Source organism: Ahaetulla prasina, chromosome 2 (genome assembly GCF_028640845.1).
Source record: "Ahaetulla prasina isolate Xishuangbanna chromosome 2, ASM2864084v1, whole genome shotgun sequence".
NCBI lineage: Eukaryota > Metazoa > Chordata > Lepidosauria > Squamata > Colubridae > Ahaetulla > Ahaetulla prasina.
Genome location: NC_080540.1, coordinates 50,824,872 through 50,848,663, shown reverse-complemented (window position 1 = coordinate 50,848,663; position 23,792 = coordinate 50,824,872). Strand labels below are relative to the sequence as shown.

General features: G+C 39.2%; 1 protein-coding gene across 1 annotated transcript in view; it reads right to left on the bottom strand.

Moving 5' to 3' along the window:
* Positions 1-23,128, bottom strand: part of EDEM1 (ER degradation enhancing alpha-mannosidase like protein 1) — a 28,383-nt gene extending 5,255 nt beyond the window's left edge. The window contains exons 1-10 of the mRNA XM_058169000.1: positions 22,494-23,128; positions 18,378-18,450; positions 15,304-15,407; positions 9,784-9,955; positions 9,161-9,344; positions 6,115-6,289; positions 3,880-4,000; positions 3,266-3,436; positions 2,104-2,177; positions 968-1,064 (exon numbers count right to left, since the gene is read on the bottom strand). Coding sequence (XP_058024983.1) covers positions 968-1,064; positions 2,104-2,177; positions 3,266-3,436; positions 3,880-4,000; positions 6,115-6,289; positions 9,161-9,344; positions 9,784-9,955; positions 15,304-15,407; positions 18,378-18,450; positions 22,494-22,984 — 1,662 coding nt within the window. The 5' untranslated portion in view covers positions 22,985-23,128. The remainder of the gene's footprint in view (positions 1-967; positions 1,065-2,103; positions 2,178-3,265; positions 3,437-3,879; positions 4,001-6,114; positions 6,290-9,160; positions 9,345-9,783; positions 9,956-15,303; positions 15,408-18,377; positions 18,451-22,493) is intronic.
* Positions 23,129-23,792: the final 664 nt, after the last annotated feature.

The following is a 23,792-nucleotide window of genomic DNA, read 5'->3' as shown; positions in this document are numbered from 1 at the left end:
CCAAAACTCAAATACCTTATGATGCCTTATGATACAATAATAATATTGTAATAAGCAAAAGATAACAAAACCACACAGGAACTAAAAACTATACATAAAATAGCTCTTTACCTCCAAATGTTTTTTCAAATATTTTTTGATAGCTCTTTGAAAAGATAGGGCTGCAGATGCAATACATAATATAGGCATCATGCTATTCCTCAGGGAGAGAGAAATTACTGAAACTACCTATTTTCAAAGTCACTTCTTGCTCTCAATTTGTCCCAACTAGCTATTTTCTAGGCAAACAACCAGTATGTGTTGTTACTGGGATTCAATTGCAGCCTGTTTTGTCCCATCCAGAACTTTGCAGCTTCCAAACACTAGGGCAGAATAACCTTAGCAACTCCTGCTCATCTTAAAAGTAGATACAGATACTGTATTTTCACATTCATGGGATCTCACCTCTAAATAAAGTTTACTTTTCCCAGAGGTTTTATAAAAACATTAAGAAACACTAAAGAGCGCCAAGCACCGTGGTACCCAATATCCAGGGAGCCACTGAATCAATTAGTTCTCTCACCCCTATATCAACTAGAACCACCAATTTTCAGAACTATAGAACACAGCCCAATTCTCAATCTTTTTAGATATCCAGATGGATCCCATGGGCAATGGTGTCAAGGATTATGGAGTAATCTAAAAAATACGCTATTACTTGATGTATATTAATAATGAGGTATGTTGTGGCATTATTATCATTAGAGTAATTCTAAGTTAAGTAAGTAATTCGAGCAGAATCTTGTGAGGTGACCAGGATTCAAGGAACTTGATGAAGAGGGCAGAATTCTCCATTGTGAGCTCAGTCACTTGGATCCTTACCCTCTGTGTTACTTTCAGACAGCAAGGAATTGTGTGTGTTCCTAATTTCAGTTCTAGTAAATAAAGTGTGTTTTAAAGAAAAAGTGCTCCTATGAAGCATACGTACCAAAAACAAATATTTACATGTTTCACTGAGAAAAAAACTTTCCATCCGATCTTCTTTGGATTTCTCTATAACATGGTGAAGAGTAGCATAACCACATCTGCAAAACAGAATTGAACACTTTTCATCCCCTTTTTAGCTTCAACCTCCATGGCAAAGGTCTAAGGAATTAAGGTGGTCATTTTATGAAGACCTCACAATTTGAGTAGCATAGTTTTTCTCCAGTTAGTTCTGAAGCTCTCAAAGCTTACAAAGTTATACCAGAAATTCAACAGCGAGGAAGAAAAGAAACAGAACTATTGCCTCTTTTGAGAACAGAGATACTGCAACAACTGAAACATCTTTTGTTTCTCAGAAATTCAGCTGCATAATATGGCACGGCAGCAACATTTTCTAATCAAGTTGGAAAAAAATGAACAAAAATCTCACATTTTTATTCTCTGGTCATATTCTCTGGTGAAACCTAGGCATCAGAAGTACCTGCAAACAACCCTAATAATTCAGGTGTAGGGTCATACTACTAATTTTACATGTTATATTCAAACAGCATTTTTAAAAAGGAAGAATTATTTCCTATGAGGTAAAGATCAGAACTGAAAAAAACTGGTTTATTTACTGTAATGTCTAAAATATTTCTTTTTTTCACTTCCATCCATAAAACAAAACTTTTTATGTACGGTAACTCTCCTCAACTTCAAAAACAATTAACAGCAATAGCCTACTCAGCTATGTGAACCATTTCTAGACAGAATTATTCCCAAAAGCCCAAAGTTAGCCACGAAGTTACAGCTGGAAAATATAATCAATGCAACTGATCTATTCTACACATTCAGGTTGCCTCGGGAATGTTGATTATTACACACAAATAAATATAAAAAATAAATTTATAATGAAATTGTTATATTAGAGCTATTTGAAAACACAGTTCCAAACACTCCTATTAGTGTTTCTAATAAAACACTCATGAAATTCTACATATTCACTCAACACTAAATTAGTAGGTTTTATTTCATGTAAGCACAAATGGGATTTCAACTTCAATTGTTAGCTCAACATTAAGAAGGTATATATGTTTGAATTATGTCGAAGCAACACAGTTCAGTTCTGCAAGGATTTAATAATTTATAATGAAAACTTACTTTGCTTTAGTATACTTCTCCAGACTCTGAAGAATATCCATTCCTACATGAAGATAAAAAGGGTTCTTTGTGGCCTAATGAAAGAAAGGAAATAAATATAAGAAACGGGGCTACATGGTAACAATAACATCAAAAAAAGAAAAGAAAATGAAGCTTGATTTTAGCTGTACAAGAGCAAGCTATCTGAAGTAATGCAATCGAGGCCAGAACTGAAAATCGCCAAATGATTCAAAGTGCAGACTGTGCAAAGAAGCTGAAGAAATAACATAACATAACATAACATCAGAGTTGGAAGGGACCTTGGAGGCCTTCTAGTCCAACCCCCTGCACAGGCAGGAAACCCTACACCATCTCAGTCAGATGGTTATCCAACATTTTCTTAAAAATTTCCAGTGTTGGAGCATTCACAACTTCTGAAGGCAAGTCGTTCCACTTATTAATTGTTCTAACTGTCAGGTAGTAGAACATAGATTCAGTTCATGCAAAAAAATTGCACAAACGTATTATAAACAACACCATAACACAGCCTCCATAATGATTTACTGGAACATATTTGGCAACAGAGTGCCACCCACTTCCAACCCAATCAGTACAAGGGCATTCAAAAGAATATTGTGGTCAGTGATATCAAAAACTACTGAAAAGTCTAAAAGGATCAGTAGAGTTGAACTGACACTGTCCTGGTCCAATTAAAGTTAATCAAAAGAATATGGTTTCAGGTTCACACCCATGCTTAAATCTCAACTAAATATCATCCATCTAATCCAGGACTTTCTGCAACCTGCTTGGGAACAACCCTCTTAAGTCAAGGACATATTTTCCATCAGCTACTCTAGCCTCCCATCACTGCCCTGGCATCTTTCACTAATCAGAAGGGATAGAGGTCCAATCCACAGATCACAGAGCTAATAATACAGAAAGCCTTCATGCTGATATTTCTACAATTAGCTTTCTAATTCTCTACATACTATTTTCAAGTGTTGGTCTATTCTGGTCCAACAAAGATTTGCATCCTTATTTTTTTAAAAAACAAAACAGTAGCTGAGAACCAGTTCTAAAATATGCAAAAGGTCACATCTCAGCAGTAAACATAATAGACTTTTATATCTAATGAAGGACTTACTGTATTTCAAAATCATGCTTTGAAAAAAATGTTAAATACCTGATACAGAAGATACGTAGATTCTACTAATTCAGGCCTTAGAGGATAAAAGAGAACATCAGGTGCTTGTAACTGCCAATTATATCTCTCTGGAAGAGCACCATATCGTTTCCATATTGCATAATAAAACGCATGAAGGCAAATGGCATCTTCTACATCACCTATTAAAACCTGAGGCAAAATAGCAAAAATAAAACTTTCTTCATTGCATGTAATAGTTGCTGATTTTATTAAGATAGAACACACAATACTCTTTATTGTGACTCAGGGTTATTATTTCATCCTAAAGCAAGAAAGCGCCACTGTACCTATCAGACACTCTGAGACATCCATATGCTGGTTTTTCTATGTAAATAAATAAAGTAATATCATGATTTATTTGCATTGATGGGAGGTAAAGCATCCCCGGAATTAAATAATTTGGTGGGAAGCACCATGACATTCCCTAGGGACAACTAGGGCTTTGAAGTACTAGGTAAGGAAATGGGCTTCTGATTCTCTTCCCCACACAAGCTTGTAGTCTGTTCTAATCAATTCCCAGCCATTTCCACACCAATTGGGAATTCTTGATGTATTTCAAATTTCCTATTTTCTCTCCTCCCCAGAACAAATACCTGAAGTCCAGGAAAAAAAGCTTGAAGAGAATCAATCCAGGTGTTCATCAGCTGGCCACTAAACATATTAACGTTAACGTAAAGAGGTGGGTCTCCTTCACCTTCATTGCAGGCTTCCCTCCTATGAAAAATGAGGTACAAAGTTTCATACCAATATTTGAGGGCACGCGGAAACAATTATTCAATTATTTGAATTATCCATAATTTTAGTTCCTATGATCAAATGACATGCAATCGTTACAGAGAGCAGTTACCCAGATATCACCCAGGCACAGTGAAAGACTCATTTCATTATGAGTGCCATCTTTTAATCTTCATCTTTTATGTTTTATTATTTTGACTGTAATTTCTTTGATTATGAGCCACCCAGAATCACAAATACTCAGGTGGCAGGCAAGTTAAATTATTATTATTGTTGTTAGTGCAATTAATAAATAGTCCGAACAGGTATTAAAATTTCTGTTCTGAAAACTGGGTAACTGGACATCAAGTCCTAACCCAAGGCACTGCATCAACAAGCATACATATTCAATAGTTTGAAGAAGTTATCAAACGGTATTTCTTTTAATTCTCTAGCACTCAATGAAAGGATTATAGCAAAAATTGTAATAAGTATTGAGCATCATTAAAATCAAAGTATATGTTATATTACAAATACAGTATTAATAGTATCCAATACAGCTCCAACCCGAGAGATGTACCTTAACTGTAACTTGATACAGGGCAAGAAATGATGAGAACAACTAAAAGCCCAACACATATTAGTACACTTACTAAGTATTATAAGTACCCTTATTAGTACACTTACTAAGGATATAGACAGTATGAACAATTTTTTTTCTGACTCGGGGCTGCATTTTATTACATATATAATGTAATATGTCTATGAAAACTGTAGGGAAGCAATGAGGAAAGGCCAACAGAAATATGGTTTGGAAGGAAAAGTTAACTCACAATTTTTTAAAAAATATTCTAAAATATATACATTTTCTTCAGAAACCAAGAGTGAAGTAATATACAAATAATCCTCAATTTAGCACAGCAATTGGGATGAGAACTTTCATTGTTAAGCAATATGGTAATAAACCTCAATGTCTCGGGACTGCATCATTTTGAGACAGCAATCCTAGCATAACTAGCTCAATTCTACCAGTCATGAGCCAAGGACCCACCCCAACCCAAGCCATTCCTGGCTTTATCCCTCGTACATTGCAAAAAGACAAACAGGTCCAGAAGCACATGGTTCTGGGGCTCTTTGCCATGCTGAAACTCAATGGTTTCATCGCTCCTGCCAGAAGCCCCTAAGACACCTGAGGCTGCAGTCGCCCCAACCTAGCCAAACAGCATGACATGGAACCACAGAAAGCCCAGTTTGGTTCATCGTAACATGGTTTGAAGCTGCAGCCACCTCAAGAAGCCCCAACCTGGCCCAGCTGCAGCCACCCACACCACTCCAAGTTCCCTGGTGCTTTATACACTGCCATCCAACCTGACTTTTACCAGCTTCTTACTCCTCCCGCTGCTAGGGCATGAGGTAGTGATGGGTCACATGAAGTCTTTTTCCTGAGATCTCTTTAGGAAACCACCATGTGCAATCTCAAGCAGAAAGCCTTGGGTGGCCAGCAGCTGCCTAGCAAAAGACCAGGATGGCCATCTTGACAAAAGATGGAGTCAGAAGAGTACAGGGAGTACAGGAGCCACAGATTGTTGGGACCAAAAGGGCACAGATGGGGGAGTGATTGACAGGTGAGGCAGTTGAAGGGCTTTCCTAGTTGTAAAGTGCGGGCAGCTGCCAAACACTTAAAATTTTGATCATGTGACCACTGAAGTGCTACAACTTCTATAAGTTTAGAGACCATATATAAATACCATTAGTCAGTATCACTGAACAGATGGTTAAGGACTACTTATAACATAGAAGGAATCAACCCATTTCATATTTTCTATCACGCAATGGTGATTTATTTATTGCCTTCAAATCATTATTATTGGCTCTTGGTAACTTGAGTAGTCCTCATGGTTCTCTTGGCAAGATTTATGCAAGTTGTTATGCAAGTTATTATCTTCTTCCAAAAGTGAGTAACAGGCTGGAGTCCACCCAGTTGAATTCGTACCTAAGGCAGGACTAGAATGCTTGGTCTCCCAGTTTCTAGTCTGATGCTTTAGCCACTACATCAACCTGGCTCTCCAAACAGTGTTATACTAACTTAAAAGGAGCACCCATAATGCGCATACCCTCGCCTTAAGTAGTTCTGAATACTCCGATAAACATCATTGAACATCTCTAAATCTTCTTTTTCTCCAAAGAGGATGTATGATTTCAAAAGATATTCATAAAATGAATCTAAGCCTGCTCCCAAGCCACTTTGTTTTCCTACCCAATGGCCAGTTTGAATATTCACAACATTACCTATGAAGTAAGAAAAGAGAGAGAGAAAGAGAAAAGCAAATATTATTTAAATGTAAATGCACATATCTGAATCATAATCCAATTAAACAACTCTCAAAGGAGAATAAAATTCCCATATCTAAATTAAAGAACATCTATTTATGGAAGTTCACGAAGGACCTAAATATTAAAAACAAGCATAATTTTGAGAATTACAAGATAAAAAATAGTCAAATATGAATACTTTAGGATAAGTAAACACCTTATTCACTTTACTTAAATATATGAAGTGCATTATATACAGCCAAAGAACAATCCATATACTTTATTAATATATTTATCTGTGACTCTGAAAGACAATTAGGAGTTTACTATTTTAGATTAAAATTTGCAGATAATTTACCACATAAAGGATGTAATCCAATCTTCTTAATGTATTTATGCAGCATCAATAGTAATAATAATAAACACAAATATAAGATGCAGAATAAATGAGTTATGGCTGTTTCATACATTTTGTTTTAAAGTAAAGGAGAAGAACTTTACAGAAGGTATTCTTGGACATAAGCAGCAAATCTAGCAGGCATCACATCTATAACGTCACTCTAGAGATTTTTGATCTGTACAATTGCCAATATTATCAGAAAACAAAGATAAAATCAAATTCAAAACTGCATTAATATTAGACTACATTTAATTTGTCCACTCCCTTGATAAATTATCTAAGTCAGCAGAAGCTTCCATGTACAGACAGACAATTCTCCCTTCTACAATTGTTTAGTTAATCATACAGATCTCAACCTCCTGGGGAGGGAAGGCAATAAATCATTTAAGAAGATCTCCATTCTATGTCAACTTAGGAAAGTTTCTAAACAATCACAGAACCTTCCTTTAGTCAATGGATAGAGATGGGTAGAAAGCCTATTGTTTAGAGGATTTCACATGAGGCTTAAAAAAACCCCAATCCAATTAGAAACCTTTATATTTATTAATTTGATTTATCAATCAATCAATTTAAGACAGAAAAATATGATTTGCTGAGAACTAGAAACCATATAGTTCTAGCTTTAGATCTGTATTTCAGAACATTCGACATATCTGTGGTTTACTTTCTATTGCATGATTCTCCATGACTCATTTATAGCAACTTGACCTAAGGAATGGGTTGTACACACACCTTGTCCTATAGCTTAGGGAATCCCAGAGCATAACACCCACTGGCTTTTTGTTACTTGTAATAACAAGTCACAAAAGACTTCAGAACTAGATGAGCTATTTATCAGCTATCTATATCAGGATGGACAGTTAAGAATTGCTGATGATTGCATCATCTCTTTGCACCTATGAGCTGTTCTGACAGGAAAAGACAGTTCTCATCTGGCATATTGCTAGTTAAATAAGTCTCTGTGTTTAAGACAACAAGCAACTCTCATCACGTCTCACATATTTCCTTCTTTTCCAGATGTAGTTTAAGTAAAAACAGGATTTCCTACCCTGTGTATTTCTTAAAGTAATTATAATTTTTATTGCCATCAAAGATCAGTACATAATAAAACTCAACAGTATAAATCAGATTACACATATATGAAAAGGTACAAATCATACTCTGAAATAAATCTTTTACTTTTAAGATCTGTTAGCATATTGAAGGTTGTTAGCATTAACTGACAGTTGGGTTAACTCCATACTCTGAATCCAAGGCAAGGATTCAATATCTTGAGCATATTTTTCTTTTTCATGGAATTTTCTACTACTTAATTACTCAGTATTCAACATGCACTCAAAAGCATGAATTCAAACAAGGGTTCTTCCTAAATTCAAACTTCCAAACAGAGAAATCTTGAAACGTGTAGGCTTTAAAAAAAGGTATAAAAATTAATTTTTGAGGTCTATTTGATCTAAGAGATGTTACTATCTCTCTCTCTCTCTCCCACCACCCTGTATAGTATTTATATATGCCTTTTATTTAAGCTTCTCAACAACAAAGGAAAAGTCGAATAAGAGAAAGTTGACTCATTTAGGTTATTTTTCAACTATGCTATATTTTAAAGTATCCAATACTGCAAATATGAACTTATATTTTCCAATGTCCACATAACATATGAACTATATCTAAATGTAATCATTTTATCTTACCTTTCTAAATAATGGATATTCATCTAATTTGTCCGAAAAAGATCAGATTCATAAAAAACATCAGAATCAGTCTTACTAACCATATTGGCTCACAATTCAAATATCTTATATATGAATCAGGGGTGAAATCCAGCAGGTTCTGACAGGTTCCGGAGAACCGGTAGCAGAAATTTTGAGCAATTCAGAGAACCGGTAGCAGAAATTTTGAGTATTTCAGACAACTGGCAAATACCACTTCTGGCTGGCCCTAGAGTGGGGTGAACTTATTCCATTTGATTAGAGGTTCCCTTTTCAACCTAATATAGGGGGGCGTGATGGTTCATGTGGTAGGATGCTGGGCCTGCACACCGCTGAGGTCGGCGGCTCGATTCTGGTGAACAAATAAACCGCGTAGGGACAAGAAAGGAGCCTCCCTCAATTGCTTACTGGCATTCATGCGTCCTGCGGGTAAAAGATAACTCTGGCCAAAAAAATTCCTTTCACAGAGGCAGCCAGCCATTTCGGTGATCCCTGACTAACATGTGTCATACGCTAAAAAACAAACAAAAAACCTTAATATAAATGATAAGATTAAGGACAGCACATGCTGTAGTGATTAATTTAATATTCCCAAGGAATTGGAAATGTCTAGAGCTAGTTAATTCAGTGGTGAAAGATTCTGCTCTCATATCGATACGAATACAAAGGATCAGCTATCAGAAAAAGAATACAAACCAAAAAGTGATGTGAATGATATCCAGGAAAAAAGATAAGTACCTAGCAACCCAGTGTCATTGCTCCTTAAATTCCAGAGGGCTTTTACAGCTCGACGGGCAACCCACTCAAAAGTTGAATCCCCAAGAAGCCGACTAAGAATTCCAAATTCCACCAGTAATGATCCAGCCCCTGCAGTGCACGTCTCATTATTGCTTCCAGAAGGAACACCTGTCCTTAAGTTCACCTGCAAAGATATGAAGGTTTATAGGCAAGCTTACTAAGGAATGAGCAACTGTATTATGATCTTTTGAAGTTTCAAGGTTAGTGACAGACGTTTCATCAGTGCTCTGTCATGAACTAGCATCATATTCCACAGAGAAATTATCTTAAAGGGATATCTAGACCATGTCAGTATTTAGTCATCAAGAAATCAGAACACTGAAATCCTTGAGGAAACAGTAGTTCACTCAGTATATTTACTACAGAATCTGCTTTCCAAAATATATTTTAAAAAAATGGTAGAGGCATATTCAGCTTGAGCTTGTAGATAGCGCTAAGAGGAAAAAGTATACACAGAGAACATTTTTAAAGACAAAGTTAAATTCAAATATTTAACATGTTACACCTTGGGTTAAAAGACTGAATTTCCTTTGCCTGAAAATTGGCAATTGTTCTACACATACCCTTGGATAAGGAATTCCAGTTTTGGTATTTTCAAAGGCAGGTAATAATCTTACTGCCAGGTCACGAGCCATATGCAACAGTTCATCATCATATCCCTTAATAGTCATATCACCAAAAGGCTGTCGGGTATCTGTAATTATTATGTGGGCTGAAAGCAGACTTCCCAAAACCCTAAAAGAAATGATATCGGTTATTATTTTAAATGAGACAATATATGTGAATATTATAGCAACAGAAATAACAGAATTATGATCACCCTTATGATCACACATATTAGCAGTAAGGCAATGTATGTATAGTCTATATCAGTTGATCTCAACACAGCAATAAGAATTTTTAAGGGCAGAAAAGCATAATAAAACAATAGAAACACCCTAAAAGTCCTTGTGCCTTTCTCCAACCTCTGATGGAGCATACTGTCATCAACAAATCAGGGATCTCCTGGAAAGATGTTTGATAGAACTGGCTCTAACTTATGTCAGAACAATTGAAGTCTCCCATTGCTACAAATGATAGCTTTTTGAAAGAACTGCAAGTTGGTTTTGGAAGAACTCATATCTTCTTGGATGGGAAAATGAGACATTACAGTATTGTTTTCATTTGTTCCTCATCTTATTTGTAACATAAATGCTCCTGACAGCATTACATGTTCATTAATATATATTTCCGAGAATCAATATTTTTAATCATACAGTGCAATTAATTTCTCTCCCCTTTTATTATTTTGTCTTACAAATGGTACCATTCAGAGTTCATGCCTTTGTTGTGATCCGTCAGCAGCCTATGGAGCTGGCAATGGAGTCGGACAGCGATGAGGCTAACGTGAGGCCAGGGTCATCGGGAAGTGAGATGTGGACTTCAGAGCCTCCAGAGACTGATAGTAGTGAGGCAGAGGAATAGGAGGAGCCTGTTCCTAATGCACGCATGAGAAGAGCTGCCAGAAGGCAAGAGCAGCTCAAGCAGAGAGGAGAACTCAGGAGTAGGGCCAAGAGATGACTGGCCCCTCCCATAAGGCTTAAAACAGACCAGCACCAGTGTTTCAGCTTTGCCGGAAAACGTTGTAGCTTCGTCTTCTGCTCCGTCTTCTGCTTCGTGTACATGTTTTGTTTTTGTGGCTTCTGGACGTTTGCCAGGAAAGGCCTTTGGCAGTTTGCCTAATTGGACTAAGGTTTGTTAGATAACTGAGGAATTTGTGTTGGGAGGCATTTGTTTCACTTTGAGTTGAACAACGCTGGGAATGAAGTAATTCCCAGCTGTTTAAATAAAGTCTGTTTTTCCATGGACTAAATTTATTACTACCTACTTGGGTCTGGGTCACAACAGCCTTATGAATCCATGTTTTTTTTTTACTTTGCTTTTTTGAGGGGAGTGGTTTAAAAATGACATTTCAGCTTTCACCTTCTGTAATATAGAAGTGTTTATCAATGGTGCTTACCTCAGGGTTTCTACTTCTATCTCTATAGGATTCAGTTTAAAGCCTAATAAATCTGACCTAGATATTGTTTCATCTACAAGAATCCATCTTCAATTTCCTTATCTCCTTTTTGAAGGTAAAGAATTACATTGGCCTTGCTCGTTCTCCAAGATTTCTCAAAGATTACATAAAGTTCAGGCAGAATATCAACAAGGTCCTTCAGTACTTACAAATGTAATTCATGCATTCTTGGAGACTTAAATCCATTCAAAACAAGTATTTCTTAATCAAAAAGTTCTGACTTTGTCCCTAAATCCTGCATTTCATAATTGTCAGGTGGAATGTATCTCTCATATATATATATATACATGACGACCTTGGCGTCTTGGCGACCTTTCGACGAAGTCTCATTTGTCATCTTTTGAAGATGACGAATGAGACTTCGTCGAAACGTCGCCAAGACACTTCCAATTTTACACAGGAGAAAACCCGAACAACCAAAGACGTACGTGTGTGTGTGTTTGTGCGCGTGCGTGCGTGCGTGTGTGTGTGTGTATCTATGTATGTAGGTCTTGGCATATTCGGGTCTTTGCCCATGTAAGGTTTTTTTTATTATTATTATTATTTGCATTTATATCCTGCCCTTCTCCCAAGACTCAGGGCGGCTTACATTGTGTTAAGCAATAGTCTTCATCCATTTGTATATTATATACAAAGTCAACTTATTTCCCCCAACAATCTGGGTTCTCATTTTACCTACCTTATAAAGGATGGAAGGCTGAGTCAACCTTGGGCCTGGTGGGACTTTAACTTGCAGTAATTGCAAGCAGCTGTATTTATTTATTTATTTATTTATTTATTTATTTGATTTTTATACCGCCCTTCTCCCGAAGGACTCAGGGCGGAGTACAGGCAAAATAAAACAGATAGTACAATATACAATTTAAAATGCAATTAAAAACTTATTTTAAAAATTGGCCTGAAAAGTATACAATGAACTAAAAACCCCATTTAAAATTAGTTAATAAGAAATTAAAATTTAATAAAATTCAATTTAATTTAAGCCAGCCCCGCGCGAATAAAAAGATATGTCTTCAGTTCGCGACGGAATGTCCGAAGGTCAGGTATTTGGCGTAAACCCGGGGGAAGCTCGTTCCAGAGTGTGGGAGCCCCCACAGAGAAGGACCTTCCCCTGGGGGCCGCCAGCCGACATTGCTTGGCGGACGGCACCCTGAGAAGTCCCTCTCTGTGAGAGCGTACGGGTCAGTGGGAGGCATATGGTAACAGCAGGCGGTCCCGTAAGTACCCAGGCCCTAAGCCATGGAGTGCTTTAAAGGTAGTAACCAAAACCTTAAAGTGCACCCGAAAGGCCACAGGTAGCCAGTGCAGTCTGCGCAGGAGCGGTGTTATATGGGAGCTACGCGGAGCTCCCTCTATCACCCGCGCAGCTGCATTCTGGACTAACTGAAGCCTCCGAGTGCACTTCAAGGGGAGCCCCATGTAGAGAGCATTACAATAATCCAAGCGAGAGGTAACGAGCGCATGAGTGACCGTGCACAAGGCATCCCGATCAAGGAAGGGGCGCAACTGCCGAACCAGGCGAACCTGGTGGAAGGCCCCCCTGGAGACGGCCGTCAAATGATCTTCAAATGACAGCCGTTCATCCAGGAGGACACCTAAGTTGCGCACCCTATCCTTTGGGGCCAATAACTCGCCTCCAACAGTCAGCCGTGGCTGCAGCTGACTGAATCAGGGTGCCGGCATCCACAGCCACTCCGTCTTGGAGGGATTAAGCTTGAGCCTGTTTCTCCCCATCCAGACCCGTACGGCTTCCACGCACCGGGACAGCACTTCAACAGCTTCATTGGGGTGGCCTGGGGTGGAAAAGTACAGCTGGGTGTCATCCGCGTACAGCTGGTATCGCACCCCAAAGCCACTGATGATCTCACCCAACGGCTTCATATAGATGTTGAACAGAAGGGGCGAGAGAATCGACCCCTGCGGCACCCCACAAGTGAGGTCCCTCGCGGTCGACCTCTGCCCCCCTGTCAACACCGTCTGCGACCGGTCAGAGAGATAGGAGGAGAACCACCGATACACGGTGCCTCCCACTCCCAATCCCCCCAACCGGCGCAGCAGGATACCATGGTCGATGGTATCAAAAGCCGCTGAGAGGTCTAATAGGACCAGGGCAGAGGAATAACCCCTGTCCCTGGCCCTCCAGAGATCATCCACCAATGCGACCAAAGCTGTCTCCGTGCTGTACCCGGGTCGGAAGCCGGACTGGAACGGGTCTAGATAGACGGCTTCATCCAGGTATTGGGGTAGCTGTCGCGCCACAGCACTCTCTACAACCTTCGCAACAAAGCGAAGGTTGGAGACTGGACGATAGTTACCCAAAATAGCTGGGTCCAGGGAGGGCTTCTTGAGGAGGGGTCTCACCACCGCCTCTTTCAAGGCGGCAGGGAAAACCCCTTCCAACAAAGAAGCGTTGATAATCCCCTGGAGCCAGCCTCGTGTCACCTCCTGAGTGGCCAGTACCAGCCAGGAAGGACACGGGTCCAGTAAACATGTAGTGGCGTGAAGCTTCCCCAACAACCTGTCCACGTCCTCGGGAGCCACAGGGTCAAACTCATCCCAAATGGACTCAACAAGACGTGTCTCCTCTCCCTCGCTTGGATCATCCCAATTTCGGTCCAGACCATCCCGGAGCTGAGCGATTTTATCGTATAGATAACCACTAAACTCCTCGGCACGTCCCTGCAAGGGGTCATCCCACACCTCCTGATGAAGGAGGGAGCGGGTCACCCGAAACAGGGCGGCCGGGCAGTTATCTGCCGACGCAATGAGGGTGGAGGCGTATGAGCGCCTCGCCTCCCTCATTGCCACTAGGTAGGTCCTAGAATAGGACCTAACTAGTGTCCGATCAGCTTCGGAACGACTTGACCTCCAGGTGCTCTCTAGACGTCTTCTCCGGCGTTTTATCTCCCTCAGCCCCTCGGAGAACCAAGGGGCCAGACGAGATCTGTGCCGGGTCAGAGGTCGCAAAGGCACGACACGGTCCAAGGCCCCAGCCGCGGCCCACTCCCAGGCCGCGACTAGTTCCTCAGTCGTGCCGTGGGCCAGATCCTCAGGGAATGGCCCAAGCTCCGTCAGGAACCTCTCAGGGTCCATCAGGCGCCTGGGACGGAACCACCATATAGGTTCCGTCTCCCTGCGATGGTGGATGGCGGTTCGGAAGTCTAGTCGAAGGAGAAAATGATCAGACCATGACATCGGTTCTGTTACTAAATCATCTAGTTCCAGATCATTTAACCACTGTCCAGAGATATAAATCAGGTCCAGTGTGCCTCCCCCCATGTGCGTGGGGCCATCATTTACCCGAATCAGGTCCAAGGCCGTCATGGAAGCCTGGAACTCCCGAGCTGCAGTCGATAACAAGCCAGCCGATGGCAAGTTGAAATCCCCCATGACTATGAGTCTGGGGGTCTCAACCGCCACAGCGGCAAGTACCTCCAACAGCTCGGGCAGGGCTGTGGTCACGCAGCAAGGAGCCAGGTACGCGATCAACAAGCCCAACTGATTCCTATGGCCCCACCTCACATAGAGGGATTCACAACTGGCAATCTGAGGAACAGTGGCCTCCCTCGGCTCTAGATCTTCCTTAATGACAACCGCCACCCCCCCACCCCTACCTTGGGCCCTCGGCTGATGAAATGCTCGGAAACCTGGAGGGCACAGCTCAATTGTGTGTTAATAACAGACTGTCTTAGTCTGTTGAGCCACTAGAGGCAGAAGCACAAAGCCGAAAGCACCAGCCTGAAGATGATGAGTGAGACCTCATCGAAACGTCGCCACGATACTCTCAACCTTATACGGGAAAAGACCTGAATATGCCAAGACCTACATACCTATACCCGTGAAAACGTACGAAAATATATGTATGTATGTATGTATGTATGTATGTATGTATGTATGTATGTATGTATGTATGTCACTGATAATGTGAATCTCATCAGTTAGAGCAAGCAGAGTAAATTTTGTTTCAGCGTTTCTTGAATGTATTATTCACATTCAGTGTTGTCAAATTTCAGCAACAGCCTACCTAATTGTTGCCTCAAAGACTTGGACAGTTGAATCTGTGTCAAATGTTACTGTGTCTATCACAAGCTTCACTGCTTTCCGAAATTCTGAAGAATTTCCCATTACCTTTAAGAAAAAGAAAAAAGATCTGAAAAAACTCTCCATACATTTTTATACCAAAATTGTTAAACTTGAAAAATAAATTTAAATATCTGCAATTAATGTCATATAAATATAAAAGCAATCCACTCTTAGACCACAATTAAGCCCAGAACTTTCTTTGTTAGGTCAAGTTACTAACATGATAGGACTCTATTTTATGGTGGTAATAAAAGGAATCACATGACCATTAAGCAAATTCCATGATTAAGCAAATCATGTGGTAATAAATCCTAATCCAGCTTTATCCAATGCATTTTTTTTTTGGTGGAAAATGGCAAAAAAAGTCACAAAACTCAATCACATAACCATGGGACAATGCAACCAGTCATAAATATAAGCTGGTTGTCAAGCGCCTGGAATGTTGTGCGGGTGATGCAGGAGTTGCAACTTTGAGGATGGATCTTAAGTAACTTTTTTGTTTCTGCCATAACTTTGAATGGTCATTAAACAATTGGTCATAAGTAGAAGACAATTTATATTTCTATTATCAAGATTTTCTACAAAGTATTTTACAATACTGTTACAGATAATGTACCTACTACGTTAAAACAAAAGAGGAATCAAGTTTTAATTTACAAAAACTGTTTTAACATTTAACTACCGACAGAAGGGGGGGGAGGCAGGCATAGAGGGGGAGAAAGCAGGATTAAATGCGTAATTTGTATTTTAAAAGTATTTAATAACATGATAAAATATTTAATGATAGGCACACAGCTAGAACAGACTTACTAACAACATTGAGGTCAAAAAAATCAAATTATCAGCTTCCAATAAAATCAATTATTTCAATATGATTACATTGAAGAGCTGGACAAATCTGTCAATTTCAATTCACTTTTGCAGTTCTAAGTGCTTCCCCTAATCAATCTCTGCATCATTATGCTTTTTTTTTTTAAAAAAAAACACCACACCTACAAAAATTATGCAGCTATAAACATTTGCTCTAAAACACGAACTTTGTGTGATATTTTTCTTAATATTTCTATAAACAACATTCCCTTTAATAATTAAATGGCCCTTATTATGTGTAGTTGTATTCCAGCCAAAGAACCATAGATAGTGAAACCCTGAAAAAATGTATTTTATATACAGTACATGCAAAGCCTTTCTATCGGAGTTGGAAGGGACCTTGGATGTCTTCTAGTCCAACTCCGTTTAAGCAGGAAACCCTACGCTATACAATTCTGTACAAACGACTGTCCAATCTCTTCTTAAAACCTCCAGTGATGGAGCACGTACAACTTCTGGAAGCAAGCAATTCCACTGATTGTTCTTACTATTAGGAAATTTCTCATTAATTCTAGGTTGGATCTCTCTTTGATAAAGCTCCCATCCATTACTTCCTGCCCTGCCCTCAAGTACTTTGAAGAATAGTTGACCCCCTCTTCTCTTGTTAACAGTGCCTCAAATATTAGAAGACTGTTACAAAAAAACAAAACAAAACAAACAAACAAGCAAAGCTACAGATAACTGAAAACTTTTACCACAATTTCCAAAATATGGTGTCTTTTTAGCAATGATAGATAAACAAAGTCATGGGCCATGGAACCACAAATACCAAGGGCCACCTGCATAGTTTTGCTGTTACAACTACATATTTCTTTATGACAAATATTTTAGTGTATTATTTTTGTTCCTATAGCACAATCACAAAACCTGGAAATCTATTATTGTAAAATACTAAATGTGGCTTAGTTGAGAAATATAAAATGATTAGCTTTACCTTAAAATATGAACTGAAATAATTTCTCCCCTACCCCTGCTAACAAGGAACTTAATGTAACATAGGATAGAAAAACAATATATTAAAGTATATTTAATACTTTTAAATTACTAAACTATCTAATTAGTTAAAGTATAAAACTACTTAATAATAATAACAGTACCTCTGTGCCACAATTTTTTAGTTGTAAAATTTGTGGTTGCTCCAAACTTCTCTACTCCTTAAATCTGTGACATCTTCTTGCTTAAGCCTACTTCCCAAGCCAAAGCATGAATGAAAAAACAAACAAACCCTCCGTATTATAGGCTAAAGAAAGGGATCCTCTCATAACCTTGCAAGATCAGGACTGTTGTCAATATTGGCCTAGAAACGTTTTCTTTAAAAATTCTCAAGATTACAAAACTGAGGGATTGGGCTCTGTGTTAATGAAGATATTTTTGTGAAATTTAATGAAGATATTTTTGTGATATATATATATGTGTGTGTGTGTGTGTTTTCTGAGGTTTTCGCGGGTGTTTGTATGTAGGTCTTTGGTTATTCGGGTTTTCTCCCGCGTAAAATTGGAAGTGTCTTGGCGACGTTTCGACGAAGTCTCATTCGTCATCTTCAGGCTTCAGCTTCGTGCTTCTGGGAGCAATGTGTGATTGCAGCTGTTTCTTCCTTTTTAACTGCTAGTGGGGGTTTGAACTGATTGGGTGGGAGCTTGGCTGTGCTATGATTGGATGGGGGTTTGAAGATGTAGCACGACCACAAACACGAAGCCAAACAACAGCAATGCAGCTCACCAGCTCAAATCCCCCTGCAACTCAGACTAATTTGAGCACAACCAAGCCCCCACCCAAACAGGACACACCCCCAGCCAATCAGAGCAAAAAAAAAAACCATCCAATCAGAGCACAGCCAAGCTCCCACCCAATCAGTTCAAACCCCCACTAGCAGTTAAAAAGGAAGAAACAGCTGCAATCACACATTGCTCCCAGAAGCACGAAGCTGAAGCCTGAAGATGACGAATGAGACTTCGTCGAAACGTCGCCAAGACACTTCAAATTTTACGCGGGAGAAAACCCGAATAACCAAAGACCTACATATATGTGTGTGTGTGTGTGTGTGTGTATCTATGTATGTAGGTCTTGGCATATTCGGGTCTATCATATATATTTGATAGCACTTGTTTTTCCTTTCAGAAATTAAAAAAAATAGATTTAACTCACTGCTAGGGTATCCAATGCATCAATCAGAGTAAGCGAGTAGTTTCCCAGGACATCATTGATATTCAGATTTGAACTGAAATAAATTTCATTAGAGTTAGTTCAACCAAATTTAAAAACACTTAATTCACTTAGGTAAATTTTAAGTGATATAGCCTAATTCTACATACCATTAACTGGAAAAACATCCCAAAGAATTTTAAGGGAAATATTCTTAGATAAGGGCATAAAAGATTGCAGCCGCAGCTACATAGCTTAAACCTAATATTAACACTTTCATTGTTTATTAATTTGATTTTTATCCCACCTTTATTTACTTCGTAGACAAACTATGTTTGAAATATCGTAGCATGAAACTTAAAGACCAAAGACCAAAGACTTATTTCCACTGATATTTTAATTATGATTAAAAGGATTATTCAAGTGAATTACACTAGATTCAGCAAATCTGATTTTAGAAACTGGTTACGTATGGTATTTTAAACAATTCATTATTTATATCACAACTAATGTAGCCCAGTATATTAAATATTGGACTCTACACAAGGTGATTTTAGCCAAAATGACCTATGGAAAAAGTGGACTCGAATTGGACTAACAGCACAGAGTTATTATCCATAAAGCATCTTTTTGCTGTAGCAATAGCTGAAGCAAAAAGCCATCGCTCAGTCCAAATAGCATCTTATCACTGTAAAAATAAAGAGTTCCTTTAAAAATGCATGCTAAACTCTCTAAACATGGGAGATTTTTTTTCTCTACAAACTGGCCTAAGACTTTTTGCACTGTTCTTAACTAGGCATATTATATAGCACATTACATGATTTTAGAAAATATGAAATGTTTATGTAATTGCTCAAGCTTGGAGCTGCAGGGAGTGCTATAAATGACAGAAAGAAAAGCTGTTGTCCCCTTGTAAATAAATTTTCTAAAGTAAAAATTGATGTAAATACCATACAACCCTGATATCAATTATATTTTGCAAAAAGCCTCATTTATTACTTTAATACAGCACTTTCTTTTTAGAATGTTAATGATTAATAACTGTTTTGCAGAAAAATATATATAGACAACATGATATTTAATCATATTTAAATTTTCTTTTTTTACAAGAAATGGAACTTATTTCCCTGGACTTAACCAAAGGGTCTATAATTAATTATCTAAGATTTTTAAAAAATGGAGCTACAGTTAATCTATGATAACTTTATGAAAAATATAGAAAGAACATCTGTTTTAAAAAAAATCATCCATGAACACTGGGGATTTTATACATACCTAGAAAAAATAGCCAAAATGAGAGTTTGCTATTTAGAAAATTTTAATATTTACTTCAATATTTCATTATTCTAACAAGATAACGTCAGAAACACTGTTAAAAGATACAAGATTATATAAACCTAATCTGCAAAAATTTGAGATTACACAAATATTTCCCTATTCAACGTGTATCACTATATTCATACGCACACGCAGGCACACACGTTACCTGCCTAATGTGTTATGCTAATTACAATAATCTGGCTAATCCTATAATCAGATTAATCTAGGCTATTTGGAAAGAATGATTACAGAAATAAGAGAACTGTACTTCTTAATGGCACATATGTTTGAAAATAGCCACAATTATAATATCTAAAAGAATAGCATGGATAACATCGACATCACATCGACATTACTTTATTTCTAATAAAAGTTCAATTTTATACTGACAAAATGCACTTCTAATAAACAGCCAAGTTTTTGAAGAATTTTAATAAAATCAAGTCTACTACGAAAATGTATAAATTTGAATGAACAGCTTTCCGCATGTACCAAGAATCTTTGTTCAAATCAAATATGAAACTCAACCTCACATTATTTCTATATGTAACCATTTCTGTCAGATGACAGCTGATTCCAGATATATATTATTTCCATTAAAATAGTTTTATTAGAGAAACTGCCATTTTGCCAATATTTTTTATTTAGAAACTATTCAAAATCTGTAGCAATCTGAGAATTCATAGCTTATATAATCAGGAAGGAAAAAAAGAGCAACAGCTATGTTGGGTTTTTTTACAGATAACTACCATAACTAGTATTATTCAATGGCCTGTATTGGGTCCAGTATTTTTTAAGCTGTTCATGAATCATGAATCATCTCTGAAGTTAAGGATGAATAGTGAGAGGGCTACTTTTGGTGATAAGATTAATGTTAATTAATTAATGTTTTAAGATTATTAAAAGCAAAAAAATAACACTTGATTTCAGAAGAATATTTCGAAACTGCAAATAAAATGGTAAATGAATATCATTGTTACAAAATAAAATGAAATGCACATGGAAGGAAAAATTAACATTACAAATATTCTTCCAAGGACCAAGTTGATTAAAGTTCTTTAGGAATGTGTTACATAACACAATTAAAACTATTGTGGCAATTGTGTATATAGGGAAGAGACACTAAAAAAAGGCTGCCATTATATGCATTATAATACTAGTACAGATGTAAAATGAAATATGCAATGTTAATCACCAATATTAGCAAAAAGATTTTACAGCTGCTAAACGTAGAGAAAAAGGTAGTATGTAAAAAAAAAAAGCCCTATTCTATGTCCATTAAACTACAAAATCTAATAATGCAATGTGTGATCACTTTAAAAAAAGGATTACATAGCCATGGAAAATAAGCCTATATTGAACTAGGAACTATCAATAGCTATTTTTCATTAGAGCAATATACATTATTCTAGAAGTTTGCTTCAATTCAGCAGTTTCAACAAAGATGACTTCTATGAATGTACTCACAGGAACAGCTGTTAAAGTGGACACACCAACCTCTGGCAAGGACAACTACTTAAATTATGAATGCTTTACTCATTATTTTGCTGTAAAGATGGAATAATTCCAAGTAACTTATATAGCCTTACTGGTTATGATGGATTTTATACACATACTCTATCCCCAATATCAATGCCAATTGTTGGGAACTTCACTAAGAATGGCCTATTGCTCCCCAAAACATTATTTATTATTACTATGGTTAGAAATTCTAAGAGAAAATAGATAGAATAATTATCCATCAGGGTTTTTATTATATTCTCAAGGTTGGCATTATTTAGAAAAGAGTACACTATTTTTTAAGATGTCATAAAACTTGCTTTTAAATCAACTTGCCCAAAAATATACGTAGTGGAACATGTCCCCTTAGATTTATTAATCTAGAAAGTGCACCACACCATAAGCATGCAACTATTCAGAAGCAATCTGAGGTTGATATACGTGGCTGCAAGAGACAGGCACACAAAGAAATTATTAGTACGTTCAGTGCAGTTAAGCTTAGTATTTACACCTGAGAAAGATTCCTCTTGGGAAGAATGAAGCAACGCTTATGCAATTTTCAAGAAGGTCAAGGATCGTCAGAAGTATAAACAACGCACAAAATATGAACACCAAATTCACCCTAATTCTGCTGGACTATAAAATCTAACAAAGAAAAGGGACTTGAAAAAGACTCCATTAAAACATGGTTGTCACCCTCTACTAAATCCTTCCACATGCAGCGTTAAAGAAGTGGAAGGCTTCAGTAAACAATAATCATGTTTCATTGTTATTAAGGTAACTTTTCCTCTGTTCATATATTGCGAATCCTGCACTCCCTCCACACCTATTACTGGGGAATTTTATTGTTATTGTCAGACACCTAAATCAGGGCATTTTATAATTGTTCATATGTGTGTGTGTGTGTGCGCGCGCGCGATGAACAGGAATGAACTGGAAACACATTAACCATTGAGAGATGACAGAATCGAAAGGATAAAAGCTATCCTTATCTTTTGAAAATGTACTTTGAATGTGGTCCTCACAATGTAATTAACTCGGCAGTTAAATTAACTTTCTTTTTTAAAGCCAAATCTCTAAATTACCGTCTCACTGACACCCCTATTGAATTCCATTGAATTTACAGGCAGCTAACTCCCCATGGATGCTACTAACCCAATGCCTGTTTTTTCCAACCTCTTCTCGCCCACCGCATCCCACGTCCCGGATACAAACAACCGGGGCTGGGAGAAGGCGGGCAACCTCTACCCTCTCGCCACCCTTCCTTCAACGCCTCCCGAGCCCGGCATGGCAACTTACGGGTCGGCTCGATCGGGCCCGCGGCCCCGGCAGTGGATGGGGTTCAGCTCGTCCTGAGGGAAAGCGTGGGCCATGTAGTTGTCGTAGCCGAAAGAGAACATGCTGCGGGCGGAGTCGCGCAACTGGGCCCGGAGCTGAGGGGGGAAAGCCCGGTTGTAGCGCTGCTCGTACTCGTCGTCGACGCCGCCGCCGCTGCGGCGGGACCAAGAGGAAGAAGCAGCGGTGAGGCCGGGGCTCTCCCCCCTGCCGCCGCCTCCGTTATCGCCGCCGCCGCCGCTATCGCCTCCCCATGCTCGTCCCAAGAAAGAGGCCCAGTGAGGGGCTTTGAGGCACCCCGAGCTGGAGGACTCTCCTCCCTTGGCCGGGCTGCCGCAGGAAAAGGCGCGGAGGCGCTGCTGGTAGAAGCCGAAGCTGGGCCCCGCCAGCCACAGGAGGGCCTGCCCGGCCAGTCTCAGGGCCAGCAGCGCCAACACCAACGACCGCCATTGCATGGTCGGAGGAGTCGCAGCCGCCACAGCCTCCCCGCTCGCCTCTCACGCGCATACTTCTCGCGGAAGTTGTGCTCAGAACGCTCCGCGCCTGGGGAAGCGCGGGCGGGGGCCCGAAAGCGAAGCCGCGCCGCGCCTCCAACTCCGCCTCGGCCCTAAAGGATGACGCGTCTCCTTTAAGAGCCAAGGGTGTGACATACGGCCGCGGGCGGAGAAGGGAAGGCAGGGTTTAGAAAAGGAAGCAATTGCGACACTTGGCGAAGAACACGCCTTCCGATTCGCCTTCGAAGACTTCCCGATAGGCTTCCCGACCGAAGAGCGGACGGATGAAGATGACGTCAGCGAAGGGTGATTGTCGCCGCCGACCGCGTGTAGGGAGGACTTCAAGCTGAGAAAGAGTTGATGTGGCGCGCTGCGATTTTTTTTCTCCCCGGCACGGCTTAGCCAATCAGAAAGAATGGGTTAGTTTTTTGGGCGGAGCGAAAGCGCTGCGCCATTGCAAGCTTGGGGATTGGCTGGCCTTTCAGCCGCTGGGTCGCCGGGAGGGGGCGCGATTTACAGTTTAACTAATCGGCTAGCCGTAACCTGTCCTTCCCCCAAAACTCGTGGCGCCAATTAAAGGCTTTGCCACCTATTTCCGTGATTTCTCTGTTTTCACTACACTAATCGTTTTTTGATTGGTTGCCATCAAACTGTGGCCAACCACGTGGGTAATTTCTTCTGGATGGTATATCCCTAACCTATAATAATTGCTATAATAATTGAGTCCATCCTCTTCATCCATGTTGTAGAGCCATGATGCCAGAAGTGA